This window comes from Cetorhinus maximus, chromosome 12 (assembly GCF_964194155.1).
Source record: "Cetorhinus maximus chromosome 12, sCetMax3.hap1.1, whole genome shotgun sequence".
Lineage (NCBI taxonomy): Eukaryota > Metazoa > Chordata > Chondrichthyes > Lamniformes > Cetorhinidae > Cetorhinus > Cetorhinus maximus.
In genome coordinates, this window is record NC_135890.1 from 50,095,829 (window position 1) to 50,114,679 (window position 18,851).

Here is an 18,851-nt window from a genome sequence, read left to right on the forward strand (position 1 = left end):
TTGGTTTGCATTTATACAGGACAGCTCAAGTACTGTGCTTTAACGGCCAGAACTGGGTAAGTCAAATATTTGTTTTAGCTAGGAATGGTTAACATGAAAAGAAACCCAATTCTAATTTTGGCAGGATTGCAATCAATATAATTTGCAATAAGCCACCATGATGTATTCCTTTCACTTGCTTCAAAGCTGGCAATCTTTCAGATTCAGAATTGTAAAATAATTTAGTTTGGAGGAAGGTTATGTCAATGCAGAAACAAGGAAGTCCATTCCCTGGCTTTGGATAATGGCACAATAAAGAGAAGAATGGTCTTTCGGTGCCTTGGTCAGCATTTAGCTATCAGAAGCAAAACAGATCATGTCTCATAGCTGTAAGTGGGATCCAGCCATGTGTAAATTGGTTTAACAACAGTAGCTGTGCTTCAGAAGACACTGTCTTTGTGACATGAGGGCATGAAAGACTGAGAAGGGAAGAAAAACAGTACAAAGTAGCAGAGATCAGTAGCTACCCAATAAGGGTGAAGCATTGATTCCCACCATGTTAACCAAGTCAGTGGCTCTATTAAAACCCCTAATTAGAGACACTCACAGCCCTGTTCACATGATATTTAAAAAAAGAACCAATTCAGAAGTATTTAGTTGAATCCACAATATTCTATGCCTTAAAGTTTTTTTTAAAATTGAAATTGATAATTTCTTGTTTTTCTTCCCCTCCATTTGTTGCACAACACCCCCCCACCCCCCCAAATTGTTCTTTATCTGTTATCTCTAGGGTTGGTGGATGGTTCACCTGTTGCCCTTTGGAATTATTTTAGATAGATGTATAGTAAACTCCATCCCTGAACATCAACAGTAACTGAACATTTCCTTTATATTAAAATAAAATGATTTTACTCTTAATTCACCCATGGCATCGATTTTTTTTCTCCTTGTTTTTATCATCCCATTTATTTGACACTATAATCTGAAACTGAAAAGCAACAGGGAACTCTGCTTCAACAACCCCCTTCCCATTCCAAGTTTCTTAAACAGCAATGAAATGTGGCTTTAACAATTCTTGGATATGGGGTTTAAATCTTAGCTACTCTTGGAGCAGGACACTGAGCGTTTATGCGTCATCTGGTTTCAGTTTAAGGTTTTCAGGATCCTTTAGATAACGTTCTGGCTGAGCCTTTGACTTGATGGCAGGTCAGTAGTGAGGTGGACAGGTAAAGCCGGGCACCAAGGCACACATAAAACTGACTCTTTCTCTAGATGAAGACTCTGATGTATAGGTTTTGATCGAGGAAATGGGGAGGGCTATCTTTTGGTTATTCAGGAATAATGTGCCTTGGGAGGAGAAGCTGTTGATTGAGATGGACTGGTTCTGTTCAGAAAAGTGGTAATGGAAATAGAAGTGAGTGGTCCCATTGATGTTGCTTGGAGAAGGAGATGCGATGGTTGGCCATTTCAAAGCTCACAGATATAGCATGGTTTGCACTTAGACAGTGCTTTTCCTTGGGACATCCCAAAATGCTTTATAACCAATTTAGTCAATTATAATGTTGGAAAGGTCAAGAAGGGATAACACAATACCCAAAGGGAAGAGTGATCATAATGTAATAGAATTATATATTGAGCTTGAGAGTAATTGGTTAAGTCTGAAACTAGGGTCGTAACTCTGAACGAAGCAAACTGAGGAGCGAGTTGGTTAAGGTAGATCGTGAAAATAGGTTAAAAGATGACAGTGGATAAGCAATGCCAAACATTGAAAGAATTAATTCATATATTAAATGAATATGCATTCCCTTAAGGAATAAAACCCCCATGGTAAAAGTGGCCTAACATTGGCTAACAAGAAAAGTTAAAGATAGTATTAAATTAAAGGAAGAGGCTAATAACGTTGCCAAAAAGCAAGTATTAAGCCTGAGGATCGTGAAGATTTTAGAATTCAACAAAAGATGACCAATAAATTGATATAAAAATAGGAAATGAGAGTAAACTGGCAAGAGACAGAAAAACAGACTGTAAAACTTCTATAGGTATATTAAAAGCAAGAGAGTGGTACAAGTATATGTCCCTTAGAGGCAGAGACAGGCAAAATTATAATGGGGAAATAAGGAAACAGTGGGGAACAAGGCAATGGAAGGGACATTAAACAAATGCTTTATCTGTTTTTATTGTAGGAGATGCAAAAAACATTTAGAAATATTGATGAACCAAGGGTCCAGTGAGAATGAGAAATTTATAGAAAATAGCATTGTTAAAGTAAAGTACTGGAGAAAGAAATGGGATTAAAAGCCAAAACATCCTCTGGATCTGATGGCCCACAACCTAGAATTTAGGGGCAGCTACAGAGGTAGTGGATACATTGGTTTCGATCTGCCAGAATTCCCTAGATTCTAGAATAATTAACATTCCATTGGAAGATAGCAAATACAATGCGATTCAAGAAAGAAAGGAGTGAGAAAATGGAGAGTAATGACCACTCAGCCATATCTCAGTAGTAGGGAAAGTGCTAGAGTCTATTATTAGGAATGTGATAACAGGGCACTTAGGAAATCATATGATTGGGCGGAGTCAACATATTTATGAAAGGAAAATTGAGTCAGACAAATGCTTTTAAGTTTGTAACGAATAAGGTAGATAAGGGGGGAACCAGTAGATGTAGTGGGCTTGAGTTTTCAAAGAACATTTGATCGAGTGCCACACAAGGCTATTACACAAAATTAGGACTGGTGGGATTGAGGGTAATATATTAGCATGGATTAAGGATTAGTTAATGGGCAGACAACAAAGTAGGAATAGACAGATCAATTTCAGATGACTCCAACTGGTGGGTACTGCAGGGACGACTGCTTGAATATGAGCTATTCACAATCTACCATTAATGGCCTGGATGAGAGGACTGAATGTAATATATCCAAGTGTACAGATGATGCAGTTCGGTGGGTAAGTAAGCTGTGAGAAGGATGCAGAGGCTGCATAAGTGTAGACAGGGTAAGTGAGTGAATAGGAAAGTGAGGAATGGAATACAATGTGGAGAAATGTGAAGTTATCCACTATGTTAGCAAAAAATAGTGCAGCAGAATATCCTTTTAGTAATGACAGACTTGGAAATATTGGCATTTTAAAGGAATCTGAGTGTCATTGTACAGGAATCACAATGTTCACATTCAGGTACCACAAGTAATTAGGAAAGATGTGTTAGATTTGTGTGAAAATTATGTTAGGTTTTATGACAAATCAATTGGCATGTAAGAGTAAAGAAGTCTTAATTCAATTATAAAGGGCTTATGTGAGACAACACCTAATGCACTGTGTGCAGATTTGGTCTCTTTCCGTAGGGAAGGATATACTTTCCTTTGAGGGAATGCAATGAAGGTTTACTAGACTGATTCCTGATGAGAGAATTCTCCTATGAAAAGAAATCGAGTAGACTGGGCTTATATTCCTTAGAGTTTTGAAGAATGTAAGGTGATCTCATCAAAACCTATAAAATTCTTCAGGGATTTGATAGGGTGGATATTAGGAGAATGTTTCCTCTGGCTGGGGAGTCTAGAACTAAGAGTTACAGATAAGAATAGGGGTCAGCTATTGAGGACAGAGATGAGAATTTTTTTCCTTGGAGTTGTGAATCTCTGGCATTCTGTAACCCAGATGACTGTGGATGATTGTTGAGTATCTTCAAGATGGATCGATAGATTTTAGTGTACTAAGGGAATTGAGGGATATGGGAATAGTGCAGAAGTTGTAGTTGAGCTAGGAGATCTGCCACGATCTTATTGGTTTATAGAACAGGCTCGAAAGTCTATTCCTGCTCCTATTTCTTCTGTTCTTAGGATGTCATTAGCAATTTTGACTAAGTAGCCTCAGTGCCACGAGCAGGCTGAAAACTAACCTGTAGAGATTGGGAAGAGGTTAGGGGTTTAGAAGGTGCTTCTTGAAGGACTCAGCCTACTGATGGCTGACTGACTGGAGGTGAGGGAATGTTTGCTGAACATTATGCGATTGGGAGCTGAAGAAGGCAGACTAGGAGAGGATAGAGGCAGGAGATCTGCTGGGGCCGGAGGTGTCCATGTGGATAATTTTGATCTTTGAAGTTACAGACTAAAATGACAAAGTTCTTCATTCCTTATTCTTGTGTACTATGGGTGTGGTAAATCATTCATCCAGGGAAGGCATCATGACGGTATGAGGAGGTGGGACCTCAATTTATTCTCCAGTTTGCTTTCTCAATTGTTGAAGATGGGGATTTCATCCTCTTTGTGCCATATAAAGGAAAAAATATGAATTAGGGCATCTTGTGTTGAGGGCTGTTGCAGTATTAACTGCTATTTCGGCTGACCCTTCAGTGCATTACTGAGGGAGTGCTGCCTTTGCAGGTGCTACATTTTGGATAAGGTATATTAAATCAAGGCTCCATTTGAATGTTCAAGTGGCTGTAAAAGATCTCATGGCAATATTGAAAGTAGTTCTCCCAATAACATTCCTCCAGCAACCTTTGGTGGAGCCTTCTGTCTCGCAAGACGATGGTGTGTACCATGGTGGTCTGGCAATCAGCACCACCGAAAACTGATTATCTGGTTGCCCATTCATTTGCTGTATGTGCAGTGAAACATGATAAAATAGCTGCTCCCTTTGCCACAAAATAGTGACTGCACTTCAAAAGTAACCCATTGTTTGAGATAATGCTTTGGGATATCTCGAGGCTGTGAAAGGCACTACATAAATTCAAGTTCTTTTCTTGCTCAAGTGTGCACATTAATATCTCAGTAACACTCGATTTTATGCAAGTGGGCGAAAATAAAATCCCAGGAGTAATCAGCATCAATGAAGAAAGCAACAGAAATGGGAAAACGGAAATAAATTGACAATGAAAACTGGAGTACTTACGTTTATTTGCCACCTCTTAGCATCTCGGAAATGTCCCAATATACTTCACGCACACAGTGGCCTGGATTTTGCAGTCACTGGTGAAGCATGGGCTGTTGCAATTGACTTTGAAGAAAGCTGCCCGCAAAGATCTAGCGGTCTCTGTTGCAGGGATATCCACTCTGCCGATGGCAGCTTGAACCTGGCACCAAGTTAAGGGGGTATCTTGGCATGCAGCAGCAGCGATATCAGCAAACGCGGACAGAACCAATCACATTGAAGTAGACTGTAACCTCTCCAGCCCAGAAATCTGTTATCTGGGAATTATTTTGAACAGACCCAAGCATCTCATGGACTTGCTATTTGACTGTTTGGGCACGCAATAAATCAAGAAAGCATAGGCTCACTAAAGATAATGAGCATTTAACCCCTTACCGTGGGGCACAGCACTTTTTTTTTAAAAGGTACAGTTTTGGAACAAGCAGAGCAGGTATCCAACTATTACGAACATGCGAACAAGGAGCAGGCGTCGGCCATTCGGCCCCTCGAGACTGCTCCGCCATTCAATAAGATCATGGCTGATCTAATAGTAACCTCAAATCTGCATCTCGCCCTCCCCCGATAACCTATCACCCCCTTGCTTACCAATAATCTATCCACCTCTGCCTTAAAAATATTTTAAATATGTTTGTAATATTATTTACCTATCACTTTACAAAACTTACCGTCTTTTCAGGAAGAAAGTTCCAAAGGCACTCAGCCCTCCGAGAGAAAAAATGTCACCTCGTCTCCGTTTTAAATGGGCGACCTCTTATTTTTAAACAGTGACCCCTGGTTCTAGATTCCCCCAAAAGAGGAAACATCCTCTCCACATCCACCCTGTCAAGACCCCTCAGTATCTTATATGTTTCAATCAAGTTTTGGTGAAGTAAAGCAATATATAGAATCATCTGTTCCCTTCACATTATCTGCATCATTTTAGTACAGTACTTTAGGAACAGAAACATGGAAGATGCAGTATTTGAATAAATAAAACAATTTTTATTACTGTTTTATAATGTTTAATCACTTATGTTTCAGTTAAATATTTATATCTACAGTGTTTTCTGGTTCACACACTTGTGGTTAGACATTCCAACATCACTCTATGATCCAGAAAATTCTGAAGCCCAGAAACAACTTGGTCCCAAGCATTCCTGCCTGGGAAGATTACTGTGTATTCACACAGCAAACCAGGAAATTTAAAGCACTTAAACTCCATCGCCTTTAAGTTAAATTTTCAGGTAGTGAAATAACTGCATGACTGTATTAAGATAGAAGCTAAAATAATGATAGACTTTTTGGAAAAAAATGATTTAAAAAATATGTTGATTTTTATTAACCATTGTGAAGAAACTTGACATTCCACAGATCTAAAATTAGCTTTTCAGGGCCAGTGAGAGCGGTTAGCAGTAATTTTGAAATTCGTACGCCATTAAAAACTCAGTTCCACCTCATTTATCAAGACTAACAGTGTTAGAGTGGAAGTTCTCATCAATTCATGATTGCAAGGGAGGTTGCGGTCTGTGGGAACCTATATACTGAACTCAAAGGAGGAGCGTAGACTCATTGACTGCAGCCTATGGATTTCAGCTTTAACCTGTGCATGTGCAGACTCAAGATGTTGCTCTCCATTTCAGTGGAGCAATGACAGTGAATGCTGATGTCCGGGCCAATGTATGACATCTGATGTGCCATCATGGTTGTTATATAGGCAAAAGCAAGACCTGTTTTATATGTTCGACAAACATTCAACCATCGAACAAAGATAAATATTGTATATCCAGGAGAACTCTGCTTTTCAATCATCCTTTGATGTTAGCCTAGATAAGGTGTTCAAATGCAGGAGTGGAGTATGACCCATGACCTTCTCAGTCGAGGGCACTTGCGCCAAACTGACACCAAGACAGACTCTATGAAGAATATTCTAGGAAGCCAGACAACATCAAAATAACTTCTTGTCAGGTTGCTGCGCCTAGTGACTTCTATACCCCAATACCTGGGACGCATCTTTTTGTGCACAGGTACGGTTGCTCTCCCATGGAATAGCTCATAGACAACCTGGTTCCTAATGTGTGTCACAGTCCAATTACAGCCTAAATATAACAGTGATTTGCCAATCACTATCATACAGCAAATTTATTGAAGCAATATGCATAATAACTGACATAAGGTACTGAATGACACAAAGGGCAGAATTTAGTCCTCGATGGGCGAGCGGGTCCCACCGGCTCGGCGACGGGCGGGCAGCCGAACTCCTCCGCCGAAACGGGCCCCGCCACCATTTTGAGTGGGCGGGCTGGCCGACGGGAAGCGCTATGCACTTTCTGTGCGGGGGGGGAGGGATTCTCCAACTGTCGAAGTGCGCTCTTTTGCACATGCACGCGAAAGAGCACACTGCTCCCTGAGACTAAGTGCTGTCTCAGGGAGATTGGTGACAGTTTAAAAAACCTCAAAAATAGAAAAATAAAAAAATTATTAACATGTCCCCCTCATGTGACAATGTCACACGAGATGGGACATGTTAATAAATATGACAAAGTTTATTAAAGATTTTTAAAACGGACATGAAACCTCATCCCGCCGGTGGATGAGGTTTCATGTTTTTTCTACTGCCTGCCGGGGCTCCTGGCCTTCCCGCCAACCTTAAGGTTGGACGGGCAGGTCCTTTAATTGAGTTAATTATCCTGTCAATGGCCTCAATTGGCCATTGACAGGTCGGCGGGCGGACAGCTGATTTCGCTGTCCGCCCGCCTGCCTGAATATTTAAATGGAGTGCGGTGAAGTCGGTTATGTCATCCTGCGTCATTTTTGCGTCGGCGAGCGGGCCCCGCCCTCAACTCACCGACGGAAAAATTCTGGCCAAAGTCTTCTAAATATAATGTTTGTAATATTTATCTATTACTTTATAAAACTTACCATGCATAAACTTTACTTTTCACTCTGCAGAACCTCCTTCCTAATTATTTCTGTAATTTTTGTTTTGTTTTGTGCCTTACAGTGGATTTGCGGTATTGATAAGCATGAACTATTTACCCCGAACTTTCTCAAACTCATCCTTTTTTTGCTCTCTTACCCACAGAGTTACAAGCTTTTTGTTTCTTTGTGTCACTTTCTATGGTGGGACTTGTCCTTCTTCCTAAGGTGGTGGTTATAATACTGCCTCTGTTGATTTTAGGCACATCTATAGATAGTCATTTGTCATGACTTGAGCTGCAGAATCTCAAATCAGCATCAAAGGAGCCTCATTAATATGCCCTTCTGGCCTGGTTGCAAACACCAGCCTCTCGAAGCAAAACAAGAGAAAACCCTAAATACAGTCAGTTTGGATTAAATTGCTTAAACTGTATAAAATGCCAAGGTTAAAAGGACATCTTTGTACTGGCCAGCTGTGATGCTAGACATCAGACGTTTAATGATGGAGATGCCTTCATTGCTATGTGTCACTGTTGTGTTTTTGAAATCAGTTCTGTCAGTTGGGTTGCGGCTAAGTTATCTTTACTGAAAGAATTATGTTCACCTGTGAATTGCGGGGCTACAACTCACGCAGACTTAAAATTATAAACAGTACTATTGATCAATTTTACTAAAATAAAAACATATTTTAAATAAATATTCCATAGCCAAAGGGTGAAAAAGTAACAAAGAATTCTAGCAATTTTTGTAACCAGTGGGAATGAAATTCAGGCCCTGCTTTTAAGTAATCTTTTGTCTAATTCACGGTGATCTGTATCTTTCCGTAATTGTTTTTCACAACCAGCTGCCAATGATCAACTCTATACCCCAACGGCTAGAGAGATTCAACTGAAGTACTCGGCGGGAGACACCACCATAGAGGAGCAGAGAGCACGTTGGGAAAGAAAGAGAACTCGAACAGCAAAAGAGTTAGTTGAGTCCGAGCAGAGGTACTTCGAACAGCTGGAGCTGGTTGTCGTGGTAAGCATGTGATGGAGAGCATTGCAGCAATGTGTATGGCTACATGCCTTGAATACAGATTTTTCTTCAAATCACTTTTTTTTTAATCAATGGTTAACAGACTTATCTTCTGTTAGTATTTTGTAGAGATTTTAAAAGCAAAGGGGACTCTGCAACCAGATGTAAGAGATGCCATATTTTGCACTTTGAAAGCCATTCATTCAATAAATAGGTATGATTATTTTTCTACATGTTTTGAGTTTTAATGTCTTTCTCAGTAAACGAATACTTGTTGATCTACTTGTTTTCTCACATTTGTTTTCAACTCAGCTTATTGATGTTTGCCTGAAAGCAGATAACTTGCATACATTTGGCGCCTTTAACATGTCTTCAGAACACCCCAAATTACTTCTAATTCTAGTTACTGTTAATTGCACAGGCAAACGTGGTCATGTTGCAGAAAGCATACCCCCACAAAACAGTAACTAAGATGCGTAACCCGTTAGTGTTTTTGGTGCAGTTAGTGAGGGACACAAGAAGAACTCCATGTTCCTGTCAAATGGGATCTTTTACTTCCACTTAAATAGGTGGAAGAGGCCTCAGTTTAAAGTATTGATCAATAAATCACAGATCCAAAGATGTGCCTCTCCTTTCCGTACTACACTGAGGCAATTGTGGAGCTGCCTCCTCCAATTAGTTGTTCAATTGTTCACCACTGTTCGTGACTGGATGAGGCTGGACTGCAGAGCTTGGATCTGGTTGTGGGCTCTGTCTATCACATGCTGTTTCCACTGTTTAACATGCATGTAGCCCTGTATTTTAGCTTCACCAGGTTGACACCTCGTTTTTAGGTATGTCTAGTGCTGTTCCTGGCACATTGAACCACAGTTGATCTCCCAGCTTGATAGTAATGGTGAACTGGCCTATAACTTCCTGCTTTCTGTCTCCCTCCTTTCTTGAATAAAGGTGTTACATTTGCTATTTTCAAATCTGCTGGGACACTTCCAGAATCTAAAGAATTTTTGAAGATTATAACCAATGCCTCTACTACCTCTGTAGCCACTCCTTTTGTGACCCTAAGATGCAGGCCATCTGGCTCTAGGGACTTATTAACATTTAGGCCTAATAGTTTGCCCAGCACCTTTTACCTAGTGATGGTGATTGCTTTAAGTTCCTCCCACCCTTTCACATCTCAATTTTCAGAAGACCAAAACAATATACCTGTTCAGTGCCTCTGCCATTTCCTTGTTTTCCAGAATCAATTCCCCAGCTCTCCCTCTAGAGGACCAACACTAGCTTTAATTACTCTTTTCCTATTTAAATACTTGTAGAAGCTCTTACTATCTGTTTTTATATTACTAGCTAGCTTTCCCTCATACTCTACTTTCTCCCTTTGCAGATCTGTACAATGTTTCTTTCAATTTGATAGTATCCTTAATTTCCTTTTTTAGCTACGGATGATGCATCCTTCTCAAAGGATAAATCTTTACGAGTTACAAAATATCTCCTTAAAAGTCTGCCACTGCTTCTCGACCTATCTTTAAACCTAGTTTCCTAGTTCACTTTAGTGAGCTCTGCTTATATATAATAATAACCTTATTATAGTTAACTTTATTTATGTTTAAAACACTAGTCCTAGGCCCGCATTATGTTTAAAACACTAGTCCTAGGCCCGCATTTCTACCCTTCAAACTGAACAGGAAATTCTATCATGTTATGATCGCTGTTGCCTAAAGGCTCTTTTGCTATGAGGTTATTGATTAATTCTGTCACATTGCACACTGCCAGGTCTTGAATGATCTGCTCCCTTTTTGACTTAGTCTGGAATGCACTGCTCTAAGAAATTGTTCCAAATACAATTTATGAACTCATTTTCCAGGCTACCTTTGCCAACCTGATTTTCCCAATCATATAGATTAAAGTCACCCAAGATTATTACAGTACCTTTCTTATGGCCCCATTTACTTATTCCTGTATACTCTGTCCTACAGTGTAAATACTGTTTTGGGGCCTATAATCTACACTCACAAGTGACCTCTTAACCTTTCCTATTTCTTATCTCCAACCAAACTCATTCTATACCTTGCTCTTTTGAGCCAAGGTCATCTCTCACTACTGTACCAATGACCTCCTTAATTAATAGAGCTATCCCACCACCTTTCCTAGTTTCCTACTTTTCAAAATGTCAATTACCCTTCCATATTCATTTCCCAGCCTTGGTCACCTTGCAACCATGAGTATAACACATTGTGGCAGAAAACAGGAGTTGAGTTATATGCCCTGTATATACAAAAATATGATTTTTGGCGTTGAAAAAATGGGATTGTTTTATATGCCAGGTTGACTTTTACTCTATGACCTATGGTAGAAATTTATTGGATGCTTTTGTTTTGTAACTTGTTGATTCCTATTTAGATGCCTTAAAGTTAACATTGAAGACAGAGGAATATATACTCAAAGTTTCCCTGATGTTGAAAGGCTCCATCAGAGGTGATGCTTAGGTTTGACTTTTCTGTTGCTCCAATTCTGCAGCCTTTGGAGTCCAACTGAATTGCAAGCTGTAAAGACACCAGAAGTCTGGGCTAGATGTGACTGAAAGTATGACTTATCTTCTAACCTGTGCTCCCTTTGAGTCTGTTATCAATGAATTTGCCCTTTTTTGTTAATTTTAAGAAAGCAAACTTTGTTATGCAGAATGAAGCATTCATTTGATTAGTTCAAAAAAATTGGATTGTGAGACATGCCACTCAATAATGGACTTTTTAAAATATGTCACACAGGAGATTGCTGAGTAATCTTGAAGATGGAAAGTTTGGTTTGGGCTTTGACATCTTCTGCCCTCAACTCCAGCTTTATATCACTTATACAGACAACATGGAGCATGCTGTCAAAGTCCTACAGGTAATACAACAACTACATGAGTCATTGAGGTTGTATTTGTAATGACAGATTAACATTATAAGAAAAATTTAAATAGGTTATTCTACCACTCTGCCATTCTGATGACGAGAGTGAGATGATACCATATTGAAACGGATTTCTTTTGAAAGGAAAGGCTAATTGCCCAATGAGGTCCCTGCACCATCTAATTAAATATGGCATAAGTGGCACAGCCACCATAATTTAGACTTTGATCGTGAAGGATATGAAAGTTGAAAGCATTCTTTGCTCATTACAGCTTTTGCTGTCAGCTTTTTGTGCAACCTGCTCTTTCCTTAATGAATTCTAAGTTGGCTCTTTGAAAGATTGTTCAGCTTTTCCTCGCCCCCTTCATTATGAGGACACCGTCTGGCTCCTTCAAAGTTCGTCGGAGTAAACTCATGGAGTCACCTCTTTGACATTTCCCACCCTGTGTACTTATTTATCTCTTTGAGATCCTGAGCTAGAGAGATATCACTGTCTTAATTAAGAAGAAGGATGTGACCATAGTAAATTGACTGATTTCATTGATTAAGGACTAGCTGTACAAGTAACATTGATTTTAACAGTGGGTCTACATAAATGTAATTGTTGGAACATGGGGCTGCATAATTAGGATGATGTGACAGAGAATGTTTGGTTTGTCCTTTTCAACCTTCAGTATCATCCCTGTGCATAATAATGTGCCTCTGTGCAATTAGTTTCAATCGAAAAATGTTATGAAATATCTTCAGTGGGCAAGAAGGGATCGTTGAGATTAATATATTCGGCCAACATCTGTAACATTCTATTAATTAATATGCATCTTGTGTGGTCTAATTTAGGAACAAATTAGGAAAAATAAACGATTTGCACGATTTAAGAAACTCCAAGAATCTAGACCAGAATTCCAAGGGTTGAAACTGGAGGATTTGCTCCCTCTGCCTCGTAAGCGTGTTTATCAGTAAGTAGACATTGGTTAACGTAGTCATTTCTCCATTACCTCTTTAAATACATACACAGTCCATTATGATGCTATTTGATATTATTTAAATGCAAGGCCATGGAAATTTACAAGTTTACCTTTTGCTGGAGAATGAATTGAAAGTAATCCTATCTTGTGCAGATGAAATCATCACTTGCCTAGATGGATCTGGTCAGTTGATTTTGTATTAATCACTCTTCTGCTTATATGTTGTCCACTTTGTTTATATTTTAACACTTTTAGTCAAAAATGGCATACCATCTTGATCATTGTGGTTGTCAGAGGCCAGTCATCTCAGCTCCAGGACATCACTGCAGGAGTTCCTCAGGGTAGTGTCCTAGGCCCAACCATCTTCAGCTGCTTCATCAATGACCTTCCCTCCATCATAAGGTCAGAAGTTGCTGATGACTGCACAATGTTCAGCACTATTCGCAATTCCTCAGATACTGAAGCAATCCCTGTCCAAATGCAGCAAGACCTGGACAATATCTGGGCTTAGGCTGACAAGTGGCAAGTAACGCTCATGCCACACAAGTGTTAGGCAATAACTATCTCCAACAATAGAGAATCTATCCATTGATCCTTGATATTCAATGGCAATAGCATCACTGAATCCGCCACTATCAACATCCTGGAGGTTACTATTGACCAAAAACTGAACTGGACTAGCCTTACAAATACTGTGGGTACAAGAGCAGGCCAGAGGCTAGGAATCCTGTGAGAGTAACTCACCTCCTGACTCCCGAAAGCCTGTCCACAATCTACAAGACACAAGTCAGGAGTGCGATGGAATACTCCCCACTTGCCTGGATGAGTGCAGCTCCAACAACACTCAAGAAGCTTGACACCGTTCAGGACAAAGCAGCCCGTTTGATTGGCAACACATCCACAAATATTCACTCCCTCCACCACCGGCACACAGTAGCAACAGTGTGTACCATCTCCAAGATGCACTGCAGAAACTCACCAAGGCTCCTTAGACAGCACCTCCCAAACCTACGACTGCTACCGTCTAGAAGGGCAAGGGCAGCAGATACATGGGAACATCACCACCTGCAAGTTCCCCTTCAACTCACTCACCATCCTGACTTGGAAATATATCGCCATTTCTTCACTTTGGCTGGGTCAAAATCCTGGAACTCCCTCCCTAACAGCACTGTGGGTGTACCTACACCACAGGGACTGTAGTGGTTTAAGAAGGCAGCTCACCACCACATTCTCAAGGGCAACTACTGATGGGCAATAAATACTGGCCTAGCCAGCGAAGCCCACATCCCTTGAATGAATTTTTTAAAAATCATTGTCAAATTACCAATTTCATGACTCAATGTTGTTGAAATTCCCATAGAGACTGATAACTTTTTAAAAGAGATGAATTTCCCAAACAACCAATGGATAAGATTTCACTTTTTAAGACTTTTACTGTAACAACCAAACTAAAATCGTCATAGATCAAAAAGGCACCTAATACATCAAACTAGAGAAAAAGGTAATTTTCGCATTCAATAACGCAACCAAAATATATCTCTCACAACGCTTTTAATCAACACTACTCTTCTGGCAGATGCAGTGCATTAAAGGAACTAATCCCCAAGTCACCCTCAACTTTCCCGCAGAGGTTCACTTGTCTTTGCTGCACTATGTTCAAACTTCAGTGTCCTTCAACAACTGTCTGCCCGAATTTTCCTGGATACGATCATCACCAGCAAGGCACACCTCAGCGACTTTCCATTCCTTAAATCTTCAAGAGCCCCCTCTGTTCTGTCCCTTTCTTTTGAACAGAAAACAAACTCTTAAAAGCATCCTGCTTGGTCTTTAACACAGAAGAGCTCTCCCAGCTTTTCCACAGCAGTGGAAAAATTCTTCTCTATCTCAGTTGCAGCTGTCCTTTTTTTACCATGAGACCTTGTAAGAAGTGTTAGAATGACCACTTGGCACGTCAATGAGTTTTTATTTGAGTTTCTCTCCCCATGGCAACCAGATCACGTGGGCATTTCTCTAAACTGTTTATCAGGAAGTCTAAATATATAACCCTTTCCAGAATTTTCTGCTTCACTTTAAGTTAAAGGGACAAATTGTCTCGTAAAGTTTAGCGTTTGTGAGATGTATACATCAAACTCTAATTAACAATTTTATTACAAACACTGTAAACGTCAAGCCCCAAAATCTGGGGCCTAACATATCCCAAGCAAATAACTTTTTACAGCTGATAAGAATTTCACACAAAATAGACTTAGAGGACAGCACCCTGGCTGAGTGTGCTTCAGTATTGTTATGTTATTGCATCTTTGCAGTAACCAGTTTCCTGGCACCTAGTGCTTTGCAACATACTCTATTTTGGGGATGTGTAAGAGTGCCCAATTTTAAAAAATATATATATTCTTTGAAACTAGATGTTGCTTGTAAGGCCAGCATTGATTGCCCATTCCTAGTTGCCTAGGAATCACCTTCTTGAACTGCTACAATTGATGAAGGTGTTCCCACAATGATGTTTGGTAGGATGAACTACTATTTTTATCCCCTCTTTAGAAAAATAGGAACCATATCAGCATGATTGACAACTACTCATTTCATTTGCTTTGTAACTCTTTCGAGTTATCAACAGATCGCATGTAAATCTTTCGAGTACATTCACAGTTCTTGGTTTCCGGGAGTGGGACATGAACCCACAACCTTCTGACTCAAAGGCGAGGGTGCTATGAACTGAGCCACAGCTGACACCTCTATGATTGACAACTACTGGTACCTTCATTAGGTTGCTTGTAATAACCATTAACTCCCCACAAATGGTGTTCCTTGTCTCTATTAGTGATTAGTGGTAGGCATCTACCAAAATGTGTTTTCTTGATCATCTTTCAGACAGGCTACGAATTTGGCCTCTAACATTCGTTTTACCAATTGGTAACATCTTCATTCATGAATAATTTGAGGAAACAATCGTTTAGTATATTAACTATGATGCTGATTCTCTGTTTCAGCTCTGTTGATATCTTCTAGAATTCTCACCGGTTGGCTGACTGTTTGCTTACTGTTGAGGGGATTTCTTACTGCTGTTTTATGTCTGCCAGATGATTATTCCAATAAATCAAAATAAGCCTTTTTCCATTGGTTACTAGTCTTAACAAATTTCACAGTTTACTCTTGTCCTCCATAGGAGATTGGAATATTCATGTTAAGAGTATCTCACACTTTGCTGTGTTTTCTCTATCCTTTCTGACCTTCTTCTCTCTGATCCAAGCAATCAGCCTTCAGAAAAACCCTCAGCTTCAGCTCCTTATACCCCCACCTCAGTTAACTCTTCAATCGTCTTTGCCTTCATGCTTACTTCTTTGTCCAGGTGCCTACATCCGACATAATCGGCCCTGGCTCCCATCTTCAGAAATCTTACTCCATCTGGACCCCTCCCTCTGGCCTCTTACTCTCTCTAGATATTTTCATTAGAAACTTCTGTCGTGGCATGGCAATCTCAATTTTTCTATTCTGCTTACTGGTCTAACCTACTTCACTCTGAACTTGCAGCACTCCGTTCTCTCAGGTCCAGATGTAACATTGGCATTAAACATGCTGACAAGGGTGGCACAGTTGTTGTTTGGTGAACCGGCCTCTCTCATGGAGACTGAGCACCAGCTCTCTGTTACACTCCTCCTACCTCCCCGTGGACTGTGACCCCACCACTGAATGTCAAGCCATAGTTTCCCAGACTGTCGCTTAGTTCATCTCCTCTGGCGGACTTCCCTACGCAACCTCCAATCTCATAATCATGCAAACCCGCACAGCCTGCTTCTACCCACTTCCCAAGATCCACAAAAGGGCTGCCCTGGTAGATCCATTGTTTCAGCCCATTCTTGTCTCACAGAACTAATTTTTTCCTATCTTGAAACTGTATTTTTTTTCTCCTGTTGTTCATTATCTTCCCAATTACATCTAGGAATCTTTCAACGCCTTCTACCATGTTAACAGTTTTCTGATCCTTGTCATTCCCCTTTTCACTATGGACATCCGATCCTTCTACACTTCCATACCACACAGAATCACAGAATCTTTAACGGCACAGAAGAAGGCCATTCATGCTTGCATGGCTCTCTAAATGAGCATTATGACCTAGTGCCATTGCCCTGCCTTTTCCCTTCACCCTTGTACATTGTTTCTATTCAAATAATTATCTAATGTCCTCTTGAATGCCTGGATTGAACCTGCCTCCACCACACTTCCAGGCCGTGCATTCCAGATCCAAACCACTTGTTGTGTGAAAAAGTTTTTTCTCACATTACACTTGCTTCTTTTGCAAATCACTTTAAATCTGTGCCCTCTCGTTTTTGACCCTTTTACGAGTAGGAACAGCTTCTCTCCATCTACTCTGTCCAGCCCCCTCATGATTTTGAACATCTCTATCAAATCTCCTCTCAGCTTTCTTCTCTCCAAGGAGACCAGTCCCAACCTCTCCAATCTATTCTCATAGCTGAAGTTTCTCATCCCTGGAACCATTCTTGTAAATCTCTTCTGCATTCTCTCCAATGTGTTTACATCCTTCCTATAATGTGGTGCCCAGAACTGTACACAATATTCAAGCTGGGGTCTAACAAGTATCTTATATAAAATCAGCATAGCCTCCCTGCACTTGTACTCTATGCCACTATTAATAAAGCCCAGGATACTATATGCTTTATTAACTGCATTCTCCACCTGTCCTGCCACCTTCAATGATCTATGCACATATACACCCAAGTCTTTCTTCTCCTGCACCCCCTTCAACATTTCACCACTTATTTCATATTGTCTCTCCATGTTCTTCCTACTAAAATGCATCACCTCACACTTCTCAGCATTGACATTTATCTGCCACCTATCTACCCACTCCACCAACTTGGCTATCTCCTCCTGAGGTTCCACACCGTCCTCCTTGCAGTTCACAACATTCCCAAGCTTTGTATCATCTGCAAACTTTGAAATTGTCCCTTGCACACCAAGATGGCATGAGAGCCCTCTGCTTCTTCCTTGAACAGAGACACAACCCAATCACATCCACCACCACCCTCTTACACCTGGCTGAATTTGCTCTCAGATTGAACATCAATCTCCTTTGCCCGAACTCATCTCCTCCCAAAAAAAAGGTGTTGCTATGGAACTTGTACTAACTATACCTACCTTTTCATAGGATCTTTGATTCGTTCGTTGTCCCAGTGCTACTTGGGTCTCCTTCTTCACCTCTTTTTCTGGTGCGCTGATAGTTGTATCAATGCCTTTTCCTGTTATATCCCCGACTGGAAAATTTCACCGACTTTGCTTCCAATTTCCACCCTATCCCTCATGTTCAAGTGGTTCAATATCCAGCTCTTCCCTTTCTTCCTTGACTTTCTGTCTCCATTTAAGCTACACTTAACCATACCTCCTGCCACCCTGTCTCCTGTAAGGACTCTATTCCATCCTCTCAGTTTCTCCATCTAATCTGATGATGTCACCTTCTATACCAATGCTTCCAATGTGTCTTCCTTTACTCTCAACTGGGGATTCCCTTCCACATGGTTGACAGCGCCCTCAACCAAGTCCATCCCATTTCTGGCATTTCTGACCTCGCCTCTTCCTCTCTCCCTCCCTTCCAAAACCACGACAGGGAGTTCCCCGTGTCCCTACCTTCTATCTCACTACCCGCTGCATTTAGTGGACCATCATCCGCCAGTTCTGCCGCCTCCAGTGTGATGCTATCATGAAACATACCTTCCCTTCCCCTCCTCTCCCCTTTCAAATTTCATAGGGACTGTGCCCTCCATGGCACCTCGGTCTACTCCTCAATCAGCCCCAACAACCACTCTCCTTCCCGTTTTCCTGTACAAGTGCAGGAGATGCAACACCTGTCATTTGACCTTCTACCTTTCCGCTGTCCAGGGTGGAACATTCCTTCCAGGTGAAACAGCAATCGACCTGTACCTTCAATTTAATATATTTTATTTGCTGCTCGCAATGCGTTCTCCTCTGCATTCAGCAGACCAAATGCACATTTGGGGACCACTTTGCCGAGTACCTCTGTTCAGTCCACAAGCTTGATCCCGAATTTCTATAATTTTAATTCTCTGTCCCACTCCTACTCTAACCTCTGGCTGCCTGAACTGTTCTAATGAAGGCCAAGGCATAGCACAACATCTTTTTGGCACTTCCCAGCCTTCCA

General features: G+C 40.7%; 1 protein-coding gene across 1 annotated transcript in view; it reads left to right on the forward strand.

Annotated features, from left to right (window-relative positions):
- The window catches only part of arhgef39 (Rho guanine nucleotide exchange factor (GEF) 39), an 85,719-nt gene that overhangs the window by 26,244 nt on the left and 40,624 nt on the right, over window positions 1-18,851 (forward strand). The window contains exons 3-6 of the mRNA XM_078553578.1: window positions 8,651-8,826; window positions 8,943-9,037; window positions 11,586-11,706; window positions 12,549-12,667. Of these exons, the coding sequence (XP_078409704.1) occupies window positions 8,651-8,826; window positions 8,943-9,037; window positions 11,586-11,706; window positions 12,549-12,667 (511 nt within the window). The remainder of the gene's footprint in view (window positions 1-8,650; window positions 8,827-8,942; window positions 9,038-11,585; window positions 11,707-12,548; window positions 12,668-18,851) is intronic.